Source organism: Peromyscus leucopus, chromosome 10 (assembly GCF_004664715.2).
Source record: "Peromyscus leucopus breed LL Stock chromosome 10, UCI_PerLeu_2.1, whole genome shotgun sequence".
Lineage (NCBI taxonomy): Eukaryota > Metazoa > Chordata > Mammalia > Rodentia > Cricetidae > Peromyscus > Peromyscus leucopus.
This window is the reverse complement of record NC_051071.1, coordinates 78,347,181-78,360,587: the sequence shown is the minus strand read 5'-3', so window position 1 is coordinate 78,360,587 and position 13,407 is coordinate 78,347,181. Positions and strand designations below refer to the sequence as shown.

Here is a 13,407-nt window from a genome sequence, read left to right as displayed (position 1 = left end):
TTTATAAGTAATATAAGAGTCTGTGTGTTTATTTTATAAGTGGGCTACGTGACTGCCAGGGCTTGGCGGGACCTGGAGAGAAGCTCTCCAGCTACAGTTTTTAGCCAAGATTTTCAGGTCTCTCATAGTCAAATCTGGTCTCTATTAATTTTGAAGGAATCCTTAACTTTGTTTTCTGTGGAAACAAAGGTATAATCTCTCCTTCAACACAACACATTTCCTGACTTCCATTCTGAAGTTAAAGACAACCTTAAAATATGCAGGCTGGTTTAATTTAGTAGTTTTTTCCCTCACAATCCAGTATCTCTCAGTAGCTGTTGTTTTTCATTCATTAGCATTAAAAAAATTGAATATTAATAGAGCACTATATAGTGTCCAAACGTCTTGTTTCCCATCCTTAGATGGCTTATTCCTTTTATATTACTTTACTCTCTCTTTAAAAACTTTGCTTTATTATTTTCAACCTAATTTTTTTTTCTATGATCATCTTTACTCATTTTCTTTTATTTCTTTGTGGGAGCCCACAGAGGTTTCCTAGTAAGATCTGAGCTTGCTTTACCCAGCAGGCCTGCAAAAGGGGATGACTTGACCAAGTGCATGACTACCAGGTCTGTGGAAGGGTCTGTACTTGGCTGTGTGGTATGCTTTGATCTAACAAGGGGGAGGAGGTCTTTTGCCCCGCCCCTTGGCATTGTTACAAAAATCCCTTTTGAAGAGACAGAAGGGACCAGTAGACTTTGATCGAAGTCCTCCCGAAGCTATCCTGTGTTTCTGTCTGTCTCATCTCCACTGTCTTTCTACCTACAGATTCCTTATTCCTCTCTCCTCCTCATATGAATGCTTTAAAAGGTGGGAGCTGGCCTCCCACATTTCTTTAGCACCTCAGGGTATTTTAAAGCATACTGTCCCTGTTCAGAGGTTTTCTTAGACTTGGCTTTCTGCACAGGATGGCTCCAGAAAATTGTTGCAAAAATGTTGCAAAGCCTTTCTGTGTGTTTGCAGGCTCCTTTTCCGACTCTGCTTAGCACATGGTGCTGGTGGCTGGCTCTGTCGTGCTTGGGTCCATGAGAGCCAAACTTAAAGTCCACAGGCATCAGTCCACCCCAGCTCTGTCTGGGAAGTTGCTGGTCCTGCATGGTGGCAGGCTTTTCTGTCTGGTGTGCCAGCTGCTCACAGGCACTATGCTTGGATATACAGGCTTGCATATTGGACGCCAAATGTAGTAGGACAGAAATTGGACCACCAGCTCCTGAAGAATGACATGGAGACTTTCTATTAATTATGAGAGCGTGGCCTTGTTCCCAACTAGCTCTTAAAACTTAAATTAACCCGTTTATATTAATCTATGTTCTGCCACGTGACTTGTTACCTCTCCTCACCACCTTATCTCCAACTTGCTCCACATCTCGATGGCAAATCTCCATCTCTCTGATTCCTCCCCCTAGTTCCTGTCTCTCTCTGAAAGTCCCACCTATCCTCTCCTGTCTAGCTATTGGCCATTCAGCTCTTTATTAAACCAATCAGAAGGTCCTTAGGTGGATGAGATAAAACAGAGGTATCTCACAAACTGTGATCAAATATCACACACCACAGCACTCAGCTTTAGGCCACTCGCACTTATTGTAATTGATGTATGAAGTTTAGATAAGATTCTTTTGGTTATCATTAGAACAAAGGAAAACCAAAGAATCTTTTTGTAGTAATCAAGAAATAAGGGCCATGGCTCCGAGGGTAAGAATGCTTGTGATCATGCATGGCAGCCTGAGTTTGGTCTCTAGAACATATGTGGAAGGAAAAAAACCAAACCAAACCAAAAAAAAAAAACCCCACCTAACTCTCAAAAGTCTCTACATGCATGCTGTGGCATGTGTATTTCCATACATATACATAAACCCTCCCCCAATAAATAAATAAATGCAAAAAGAAATAATGGCTTAAACCAATGAAACTGTCCAAAAGAGGGAGTGTGAAAAGAGCTATACAATCCAAAGACATGGTGTTTGGACAGATTTCTAGTTACTTTGTTGAATTTCAAGACGTGAAAGATTATACATATACTTAAGGATAGGGAGGAGAACATTTTAAATACATTACAGACAAAAAACATAAAAAAATTAGAGACCAGCTGAATAGTAATGCCAGGTGCAGAGAGCACATTATTTTAGGACTGTGGATAGTTTTATGGATCGTCTGTTATACCACTTCAGCTCCAGTTTCTTTATTCTTTGTGACAGACAGTTCTGAAGGAACATCTGGGTTGGAGTCTCCAAGAGCAACCCTAGAGAGAACTCAGCATATAGTTGTCCTTGTGGGTATTCCAGGAAAAGAAACAAACCCCCAAATCAACAAGGAGAAAACATACATGACATGAACTTAGGGAATCAGAAGCTTGAGAGAGTCCTCCCCCAGTGTAGTCAGGCATGACCCACAATCCCTGTGGAATCAAACTGTGACAGTAATGTAGGAAAGAGTGCATAGCAGGGAAGTGGATTCAAGTATCTGAGGTTCTATCGCAGGCGAGTCACACAGGCACACTTTGTCTAACACAGTCCCACATTTCAAATTCCCAGAAAAAAGGGAGGTATTCCATGTAAGTCCCTTTGGCTCTCATCATATTTCCATTTCATCTATCACTCTGGCTCCTGGAACAGTTTGATCTGTTCTGCAGGATCACAGCAAATTAAGGCAAACTGAATGAAGCAGTAGCCCTGGGAAGAGCTGGAGTATGGACTACTTTATCTTTGCTAGAGGTAGTAACACAGCTATGTGCTACCAACTATTTGGCTGGTGCATGCTCTCCCACCCCCATTAAGGATCAGAAATATTCATATGCAATAAGCAGTAATATACAGTCTTGCCCCAAGGCTATACTGATACTGTTGCTTCTGTTACAATGAGGAGATCTATACTGCACAGACATCCTAAACAAAATTATATAATTGAAAATATGGATGAGGTTAATCCAATGAGATAAGCAAATACAAACGTAACATGCTAGTGCATGCCTATGATCCTAGTACTGCTGAGGCAGGAGGGTCACATGTTCTGGGCCAGAATGGGTTACACAGTGAGACATGCCTCTAAAAGGTCTTTAAAAGAAGGGCAGGGACATGGCTCAGTGGATAAGAGCACATACTGCTCTTGTAGAGGACCTAGATTTGGTTGCCAGCACATACCTTAGGCAGCTCACAGCTGCCTCTAACTCCAGCTAACATCCTCTTCTGGATTCTACACACACCTGCACTCATGTGCACACCCTTTCTCATAAACATACAATTAAAAGAAATCTTTTATAACTAAGTGCCTAGTAAATTCTCTTCAAGGCTTCCATGAAATATATGTGCTGTAAAGGGTGGGGCAAAAATCTCTAACACTCAGGAGACACAGTGATTTGGGGTGTACCAGGACTTCCCCTGAAGTAAAAGACAAACCATTCTACCTTGCATGCTTTACTCTGAGTTAGGGTGCACAAGGCCTGCCAGTCTTCTGGGTTCGAACCCAGCAATATTGCTCTTCCCCACACACTGGGGAACATGAAGAGCTGCCAGTTTTAAAAGCTAGCCGAAAGCAGGTCAGTTCATACTATGCTAAAAGCTGGGCTGATGAAGACACAAAAAAGCAAGACCCCTGTGTATGTATGTGCTTTTAATCTTTCCCTGACCATTTTATTTAATCAAGGTATAAAAAAACCACAACACATTACTAGAAAAAAATTTTATTTTTCAAATAAATAGCTTTCATTCCTCAATTATTTGTCAGAATTTTACTTTTAAAAACTAAAACTAAGTATATATTGAATACATTTTCACCTTTTCTCAAATTAAAGACTTGTATAATTACAGGTACCTTCAGCAACAAAGTCCATTTTCAGAAATTTAAACTTGACATGGAGAAAAGGCCACATCAAGGGCTTCATACCTTCTTTGGAAATCAAGTGTCTTCCAGGGTCCAGAGGCCAGTCTATGTTTAGAAACTAGAGTTCTTCGGTCAGCTTCGGCTGCCTGAGCCCTTCAGGATAGCTCATGATTTAGCTTGTCTTTAGACACAGCAGTTCTTCCCTGGAAGACTAGGCTGCAATCTCTGGGTGGAATACTGAGGTAGGAAATGTGTCTAGGCATTTGTTTTAAGTGGCAGGTGGTAGGGATCCTATATTTTAAGTCTGATTTCTACTGGTAACCATTTCTCCAAGAGTAAAGAGCTCCTGATCCTTACTGATATTTCACCCAGTTACTAATGTCTCAGTGATACTAGACGCAGTGAAAGAGGACAAAGACTGAGTTCACCATGACACAAGCAGCCAAGGTGACTGTGCAGCTGTAACAGGGCGGAGTCTGGAAGCTTCCTTTGGAGAGTCTTCCAGGCTTGCTTTACTGCAGGCAGCCAGGGCAGGGCAAGTCTGGAGTCACTGCCATGCTTTTCCTTCTCCACTGCCCAGTCACCAGCTTACACATACATGCTCACAACCAGGCTGAGGGCTTAGACTCCACCCACACTTCTCGTTAGAGTACCCACTGGAACTTAGAAATTAAACAAGGCAAATAAATAACAGGCAGACAATTAAAAAAAAAACATCTGAGGGTAATCAAAGAACTTCAGTCATTTCAATCTCTTAGCACAATAATTATCTTTCAAACGTGGAGAAAAATCCATTTTAGCAGGAGGATTTACAATCCTACATGAAAATACAATATCTTAAATACAAAAATCTTCAACTGACCATATCCTTATGATACTAATATGAAACAAATAAAGTTACAGTGAACAAATAAATAAAAACCGGACGTGATGTTAAGACAATGAAACAATTGCTGAACACAGTCTAATGACTATGCACAGAGCTCTGAAGAAGGTTCATTTGAAGACCTGTGATTGTCCCACTTGGGTGGGACTTTGGCTAATACTTTTTATTCTAACTTACAGTATTTATGATTCTTAATTTCAGTCTTTTTTGGAAGAAATCAGGGGAGAAGCAAAATTTCTTGCATTGGGCTCCATCAGTAAATAGCTAAGACTCTTCTTTTGTATATTGGGTAAGAAGTTTTTAAACAGCTCTTTTGCATGTTCATTTCTGAGTAATCACCACCACTGGACAGTCATCGAGTCTGTTTCTCTTTCCACTGCAGGATCCGCCCATTTGAAACAGCTTTCTTTACGTCTTACAGTTTTCAAAGTGCCGGCAATATAACCTTAAAAACCACAGAACAGCACTGCAAAGCTTCGCTGGTAGCAGCCCTGTGCATGGAGAGCTGAGTGAAAACAGCTGGAAAGTCACATTCTCGTGGAGTCCCAACTGCTCACCTGAAGTCAAACTTCTGCGCCTGCAGTCTTTGGTGTTTGAAGCTTTTCTGACTAGTCCCTGTGAGGAGGAATGAAGTACTGTACCGAAAAACTGACATCCTGTCAGGAGTCGTCTCTAATTGGCTCTTAACTTAAAAGCCAATAAATCTTTTCCGTGAGCTAGTCTCAGGGTCAGTGCTACAGAATGCATTAAAAAAGTATTCTTTAATGATCAATAACTAAAGCACCGTGGGTTGGATGAAAGATGAGTGTGTGTTGTAAACAAAATTCTGATGTTCCAATTGCTATAACTAATGTGGCCAACTTGATATAGTTCCTTACTTTTGTGAGATCTAACCATCTTACAGTAGTGACCCAGCACTGTAAAAACATAATTGTCACCAGTCACACAAAAGCATAACCACAACATATGTCTGCACATCTTCAGTGCGTTTTTGGCTAGCAGGGATAATGCATGATGCTGCCAGGTATCCGAAGTGCTGTCAGTGATGACAGGACTTGGTGATGGTGTGTGAGGATCAACTGAGGAGCATCATCAATGTCAACTGCAGACGGAACACATAAGACATCTTCACAAAATCCAGTCTCAGTCTGTGTTTTCACGACGACACCCCCAACAGAAAGCATCCAGTCTCCTGGCTGTTTCCTGGCTGATCAGACATTCGTCCTTCAGTTCCCTGATGGTCTTCCTCAGTGATATCTGAAAGTGTTTTTCTCGGTCCAAAACATTCCGTAGACTCTCCTTGGTATTCTCTAGCTCGATGATTACATGATCTAATTTATGCTTAAGTTTCTTTGGACTGTCCATAACACTATAGCTATGTTCCTAAAATATAAACAGCGGGTTTTTAAATAAGACAGACAAGTGGTTAGATAAAAGTTTACCGCTGAGTTTTAGCTATTTCTTCATTTATGAAACTTAAAGGAGACCATCAGAAGTTTAAGCACACAGGAAGCGGAAGCAGTATTACAGGAAGAAGTAAGTGGAAGGTGCCTAAGCCTCTCTTCTTTTTGAGGCTGAGCATATATCAGGAACATGGAGTATTGCTGATGAGAAACACTCTCATCTGGGGGTTCCTGCCTGCTACGATAAGCATGGCAGATGAAATTGCAATGGCTGCCACAAGCACTTGCAAACCTATACAGCTTTCACTCCTTTGTATGGTGCTGATAAACAGTTCATAGTTATCAAACGAATGAGTTATTTTTATTTATTCTTTTACACAAGGTTTCATGTATTCGAAGCTGGCCTTGAACTTGCCATATAGCTGAGGATTACTTTCTCCAACCTCTGCCTAATGCACGCATCCCCCGATGCCTAGATTTTACAGTGCTGGGGTTCAAATCTTGGGCTTTGAGAATGTTAGGAAAGGACTCAATGAACTGAGCTACATCCCCAGCTCCAAGATTTAGTGATGGTGTGTGATATAGTAAATTTTCCTTCATTTTGATGAATATTTTACTTCATAAGAGGTTCAGGAAAGGAACACTAGAGTGGCTGTTCAGGCTGAGTGCTGGGGATTTGGAGAGGACTCCAGTCTTAGAATTTAAAAAAGATAATTTAATTCCCATCAGTGTTTATTTTGGCTATGCTTAAGTATGCAGGCAATATACTTTTTCATGTTCATTTGAAAACAAGGAAAATAACACTGACATAGAAAGGTACTATAAACTAATTCTGTAAAGTTATTTAATATTAAAATTACTGAAGAAGACTTGTGTGTCTAGCCAAGATGAAGTAAAAGACATGAACCAATGTGTGGTACAAAGACCTAAAAAATACTTGAGGATTACAGGTACTACACAAGAGAGGCAGCTTCATGGATGGATGGGAAATAGAGGTAAGCCCTGCAATCACTCCAGCTTGTAGGCCCCAGTGCAAGGATGAGAAAACCATGCAGAGCTTGGCATACAGGAGTGAAGAGATTAGGCAAAGCTTCAGGGAAGCCAAGGAGGCCATTTTTGTCCTCTATTTTTACATGTGTGTGCACGTGGAAGCCTGAGGTTACTATCCAGACTCCTCCTCTATTGCTGGCCTCTAGTCATGGAGGTAAGGATTCTCAAACAAACCCTGAGCACACCAATATGGCTAATCTTGCTAGCCAGCTTGCTTTGGGAACTGTGCCTGCCTTGTGAAGATAGAATTCCCATACTTATAAACACTGGGCTATCTCCTCTACCACAAATAATACACTTCTAAATAACCCATGGGTTGAAGAACAAATTGAAACAGAAACTGAAAATATGAAAGATAATGAAAACACAACTTATTGTGGGATGTGATACTTAGGGAGAAATTAATACCACTGAATGCCTAGACTAGAAAGATACAGATCTTAACAGCAGTTTTCACCTTACTAGGAAAAAGCAAGAACAGTTTATTGAAATAAGTAGAAAAAAATATAATAGCAGATGAGCAGAAATTAGGGAAGTATAAAAAATGAACAGAAGTTGAGTTCTATGACAAGATGAAGAAAATAGTTAACCCTTCAGGCAGACTAACTAGCAATGTGAAAACAGAAACAAATGTGTGGGGGAGAGCGGAACATCAGAGTCTACAAAAGGGCCAGGAAGGAGGTATTACTAAATACCTTACCCTCGTATATGGTGTAGCTGTGATGAAATGGACAAAGTCCTTGGAAGACAGAAGCTCCTATTGTTTCCTTCAACAAGCAAACAACAACAACAACAACAACAAACCCCTAACGTCCACAGTACTTCACTAGACAAGCCAATCTAATATTTATACAAAAACTTATCATTCTACAAAACTTTTTCCAGAAAACTGGAAAAGTTGGCAATTTTCTCACTTTTCTGGAAGGTCAATATTATTCTGATCTTGAATTTGGACAAATGAAACATTACAGAAGGGGAGGAGGGGAACCCTATAGACTAAATATCCTTCTTGAACATCCAAGGAAAGATTAAGCAAAAATTCCCAAGTTGTAAACAGAATACATGAAAACAACGATGCATTATGGAGTAAAAGGTGAGTTAGGCACCTGAGAAGTCAGCTGACATAACTTACCATAAAAACGAAAACTCGTTAGGATAGGGGATTGCCTGGGTACTGGCTCTCAACACTCTCATCACAGCCCTGCAGGCCAAGCAGTTCAGTAGAGAAAGGAAAGGCAATGGAAGACATTTATAGGAGAAAGGAGGAATTAAAACTGTCCTTAACCCAGAGAACATGATGATCTGTGTGGAAAATCTGATGGCCTTAAAAAACAAACCCTGCTACAATTAATATTTGAATTCAGCAAGTTTGTCAGATACAAGATCAGCATAAATCATATTTCCTTTATTTCCATCATCTAGGAGCAAACAAAATGCAGCATTTAGATCAGCAAGCAAACAGAAAATACTAGGTCAAATCTGACAAAGCAAAACATCCGTGTGCTGAATGCTAGACGACGACAGTGCGGGAGGTTACAGGCCATCAGTTCTCCCTGCGCTATCTCCAGAGGCAAGAGCAGACTGGTGGAGATCTCGGCATTGTTTTCTACATGTAGAATTTTACAAAGTGAGTTTAAATTCATATAAAAAAGCCAAGAATCTATAATAGTCAAAACAACTCTGATAAACAACAAAGTGAGTAGACTAATAGTACCCGACTTTAAAAATTATTACAAAGCTGCAGTAAACAGTTTCTGTTCAATGCCTGGCATTTATATGAACAAGCAGTCTGCGAATAAGAAAATACAAGCTTGAATACTCTGTATTGTGTGTGACTGTTTTTCAAGGAGACCTAAAGATACAGCTATTTTTTAAATTAGACATTTCCATGTAGGAAATATAGTACTTAAAGGGAAGAATTGTTTTATTGGTAGAATCACCCTTTTAAAAAGTATTCTTCAAACTAAGTATGCAACTAAACGAGTAACTACTTCTATATTGCTCTTATATACATTCCAATTACAATGATCCTGGGCAGCAAGCTTGTTTGGAAACATTATATATTAAAGACCCTCCTCCCCGACAAGTCTACATTCTGTTTTTTGCTATGATTCTGACATACTTGATCCTAGTGGAGAGACCATATTCATCTTAAAACAATTAACTCAGCAAATAATTTTACTTACAAAAATGAACTGAGATTGGAATTCTTCAATGCATGAGGCATCAACAAGCTGGTGACCATGGTTGGTGACGGGAAGGGTTTTGAGAATAAAGTTTTTCCTACAATGAAGTTTTTCTCTTTTTTCCTGTTAGGAACAGGTAATTAAAACCATTGAGATACTGTATCCATTCTTACAATTTGATTCCTTCATAACGTTGTGTAGTGAAATACCATATTTCTTTTCATGGAAACTGCTCTAGGGTTGGTAAATTTCATCTGGTGTAGTTTAAAAGAGCACCCCCACCCCCAAGCAAATGTAGGGTTCAACTATATACATAAAATTTCCCTAAAAATGATGAGAGGAAAATGAAAGAGGATATGTAGGCAGAAATTTCTGTAGCTTCTCTCAAATAATCATGCAGAGGCTTAATATTAATTACAAATGCTCAGCCAATAGCTCAGGCATGTTACTAACTAGCTCTTACATTTTAAGTTAACCCATATTCCTTCTTCATTTACACTCTGCCAAATGGCGGTACCTTTATTAGCAAGGCACTTTCATCTCCTGCTCCTTCTGCATCTTGCCATCGACTCCAGACCCCACCCTTCTTCCTCCCAGCATTCTGCAAGTCTGGCTCTCCTTCCTAACCTTACTCTGTTCAGCTATTGGCCAGTCAGCTTCTTAAACCAATCACAGGGACACATATTCACACAGTGTAAAGGAATATTCCACAGCAAGGATACTCCCTACCAGCTGAGAAAAAGATGACAGAAGACATGAATACGTAAGTGACAAGAAATAATAATGGTCCACAGTTCTTGAAGAAAATGCATTCTCAGCTTTATTAGGAGACATGATGGGCCAAGTGGCCAACTCACAGCACCATCACTAAGAACAGGATCAGCTAGGTCTAATACTCAGCCCTTCTGTTTTCTCTTTGTAACCTCCTCTCTCTTTCCTTTTCTCTTATCCCTTTTTGTTTTTTTCCCCCCACTTTTGTTCATATCTAAGATATAAATGTTATATCTGTAGTTTCACCTGGAACCATCCTTTGGTCTGGCTTGCAGTTTGCTCTTGAGTTTCTGTTTTTTGGTTTTGTTTTTTTCGAGAAAGTGTTTCTTTGTGTAGCCCTGGCTGTCCTGGAACTTCCTCTGTAGCTCAGGCTGGCCTCAAACTCAGATATCTCCCTGCCCCTGGCCCCTGAGTGCTGGGATTAAAGCATGTGCCCCTACCATGTTCATGAGTTCTTAAGGACTATCAATCTGAAACCTCAGTTCAACCTTCTCCATTTTTAAGACATTGGCTCTAAGGTAAGACAATTCTTTCCATCTTATCTAAACCCTAGTCATGTACCAATGTTTAAGAGTAGCTGCTGGCCACATTATCTGCTGAGCATCACGAAAGCTGAAGCTACAGTCTATGAAAACTCACAGAATGCACTTCAGATGAAGAAAGTAACAGAGACAACCCACGAGTGCTGAAGAGTCTTCAGAAATGTCACAGGAAGCGAGTGCTCACAGCAAGCAGAAGCTCATCAACAAACCTGTGAGTGATGTGGGGACTCAAAGACGGAAGGGATGACTCCTGGTTTCAGTTTGGTATTTGGAGCACTTCTGTCAAAATCTGTCTTCTTAAAGTGCCTTGAACACAGCACATCTCCTTTTTTAGGTTCCCAAATGCCTGCAGCATTCACATCCAGTCTTTTCATTGCTAATACCCATTTTCGTTTGATGTTTTCATCTGTGGGGAATCTAGAACAAAATAGAAAAATACTTTAAAACTAATACTGTTGATATGTATTTGAACTGAAATATTTAGATCATGATTTCTGCTGAAGTAACAAATGAATTTAAAAAATTACATTATTTTTGCCTGTGTGTGTGTGTGGGCGTGCGCGTGTGTAAAGGCACACAGCATCCTACAGTGTGCACAGTATAGATGAGAGGGTGATTTACTGGAGTTTGTTCTCTCTTACCATCAATGTGGGTCCCAGTATTGAACTTAGGTCGTTAGGCTTGGTGACAACTACCTTCACCCTCATAGACATCCTGCTGGCCTCATAACTCAGTTTTAATATCCAGATATTTCTGCCACCCAATCTCCAGACATATGACCTCTATTTAAAATTATCAATTTAAAATTTTATCATATCATGCAGACGTTTCAATGGATATTTAGTACTGGTAGCAAGATTGGAAATGAAAGGTTTTTCCCTTATCTACAAATCACTGGCCTTTTCCTTTCTGAAGTGACATCCAGAATTTATCCTGAATGAAGGGGGCCTCTTACATTTTCACTTCTGTTCTACCGGAAAACTCCCTGGTAGAGCAGCTAATATACAGCAGGTCTACAAATGCTTTATGAAAGCCTGCAGAGAACAGCTACAGAGTCTAGACTTCTGAAGATAGAACTATTTAGAGAGATAAGCGGGTCAATAACCATAGTTCTCAAAATTTCCAAGCTAGTTCAAATATATATATGTATATATTTGGATAAGGTAGGGTATACATACTATCTTTTTATTTCCACGCGTAAAGTAACTAGCAAAGTAACTAGATCTTCCCCTAGTAAAGACAAGTGCTTCACACAAAAGCTGCAAAACGCTTAGCACGTTTATTAAATCCTATTAGTCCCTTCCCATGGGTGTGAGAGGAATGGCCAAAACATGAAACTAGAATCCTCATGCTTTATCTACAATGCAGCTAAATAATCTTTGGTCTGAACTTGTAATTCATAGTTGGACAACTTACGCCTCATCTATTTCTAAATAGAAGGGATGTGCATTTTAACAAAGATCCCTCATTTAGACTGTAAACTACATGTAAACAAAAGTGAACTTCCTAGTTAAAATGCAAATAATATCAGCAAAGGTGACTTTGACAATTTGTGTGTGGATGTACTTTATTTTTGGTGGTGGCAATAATCTCGTCTTTGATTCCTCAGCACTTAAAACTTGCACATTATAAAGGCGTGCAGGAATCACTGCCATTTCAAATTTAACACGGCTACCGTAAAAGGGCTTGGGAACTAGGGCTTGAAACTGCAGACTTAGGTAGAATCGTTCATTTTCAGTAAAAGTATTTGGCTTGAGCCCAGCCAAGTCTTACACATGAAATGTCAGTCCTTTTAACTTGGAATTTGGCAAACAGCGAGAAGCGCATCCAATGGCCGAGCAACATTTCACCATGATTTTAGCAACTCATAACCAAACTGTAAGAGAATGAAAATGAGTTAGTAACTTTAGGTCTAAAGCCAAAGGCAACCCCCTCATCCCACCCCCCCCCCCCACACATCTGAAGTTGCTGGTAAAATTATTCTAAAGTTTCAGTACTTTAGGAGTGGACATTTAGTTATGCACCTTGAGGTCTGAGATTTCAACTTCCGTAGGCTTGATTATTATTTCTCTTGTGTTCTCGGGGACCAGAGTTCCCCTGCCACAGACAGGTCTGTGCACCCTACCTCTTTGCAGGCACACGGTCTGCAATTCAATTTTCAGCTCGAGCGTCCCCTTCCCCCGGGTCACGCTACGCACAATGCTCCTTCAAGGGTCCCTCCACATTGTGATCTCATTCAGTGTAGTGACTTTTTCTGCCCCCGTGCCCCGTCCCCCCCCCCCGTCCATCTGTGAGTTCCACTGAGGCACGTCGTGGCGTGCCTACTGCTTTTCCACTTTCCGTCCCTGGGGCTCGGTGTTGGGAAACGGGGATGGAACGCGGGCAGCGGCCCGCGCCGCCCCCCGGGCCGAGCCCCGCCCCTTTGGGAGGCGGCCGCGAGCCCGGCCGAGGGCGGGGCCTCTCCGCACAGGCGCCGGGCGGCCGAGGGCGGCCTGCACTGGGCGGGGGAAGGCCCAACCGGCGCCGCCGCGGTCCCCTTCGCCCCGGGGGTCTGCGCGGGCAGCGATGCGGGGGCGGGGAGCCGGGGAGAGGAACAGCCAACAGGGGTTGGGGGGGGAGTTATTACCGTTAGCAGCGAAGACGGCGACTAACGTCGACGACGGGCTTTAGCGTCTCACTCCGCTTCCGCCCGCTTCGGGCAGGAACCGGAAGTC

General features: G+C 41.3%; 1 protein-coding gene across 4 annotated transcripts; it reads right to left on the bottom strand.

Annotated features, from left to right (window-relative positions):
• Positions 1 to 720: 720 nt before the first annotated feature.
• On the bottom strand, positions 721 to 13,407 carry Thap6 (THAP domain containing 6). 4 transcript variants are annotated; one of them, XM_028881903.2, is made up of 5 exons: positions 13,320 to 13,407; positions 12,467 to 12,569; positions 10,903 to 11,110; positions 9,381 to 9,503; positions 721 to 1,249 (listed from the first exon to the last, which is right to left on the bottom strand). In XM_028881903.2, exons 2-5 carry the CDS (start codon positions 12,544 to 12,546, stop codon positions 1,094 to 1,096), a joined length of 567 nt encoding a protein of 188 aa, XP_028737736.1. In that variant the 5' UTR covers positions 12,547 to 12,569; positions 13,320 to 13,407; the 3' UTR covers positions 721 to 1,093. The 4 variants fall into 4 exon arrangements, with proteins under 4 accessions (XP_028737736.1, XP_028737735.1, XP_037065043.1 ...); XM_028881902.2 differs by lacking the exon at positions 721 to 1,249 and adding an exon at positions 3,700 to 6,124; XM_037209148.1 differs by lacking the exons at positions 721 to 1,249; positions 13,320 to 13,407 and adding exons at positions 3,700 to 6,124; positions 12,718 to 13,099.

Excerpts from the sequence above, each read along its gene's own strand:
- Thap6 (XM_028881902.2), bottom strand. The coding sequence starts at position 12,546 with ATGGTGAAATGTTGCTCGGCCATTGGATGCGCTTCTCGCTGTTTGCCA. Across the intron at positions 11,111-12,466 it reads AAAGGACTGACATTTCATGT|ATTCCCCACAGATGAAAACA; the intron begins GTAAGACTTGGC and ends ATTTTGTTCTAG. Across the intron at positions 6,125-9,380 it reads TCCAATCTCAGTTCATTTTT|GAACATAGCTATAGTGTTAT; the intron begins GTAAGTAAAATT and ends TTTATATTTTAG.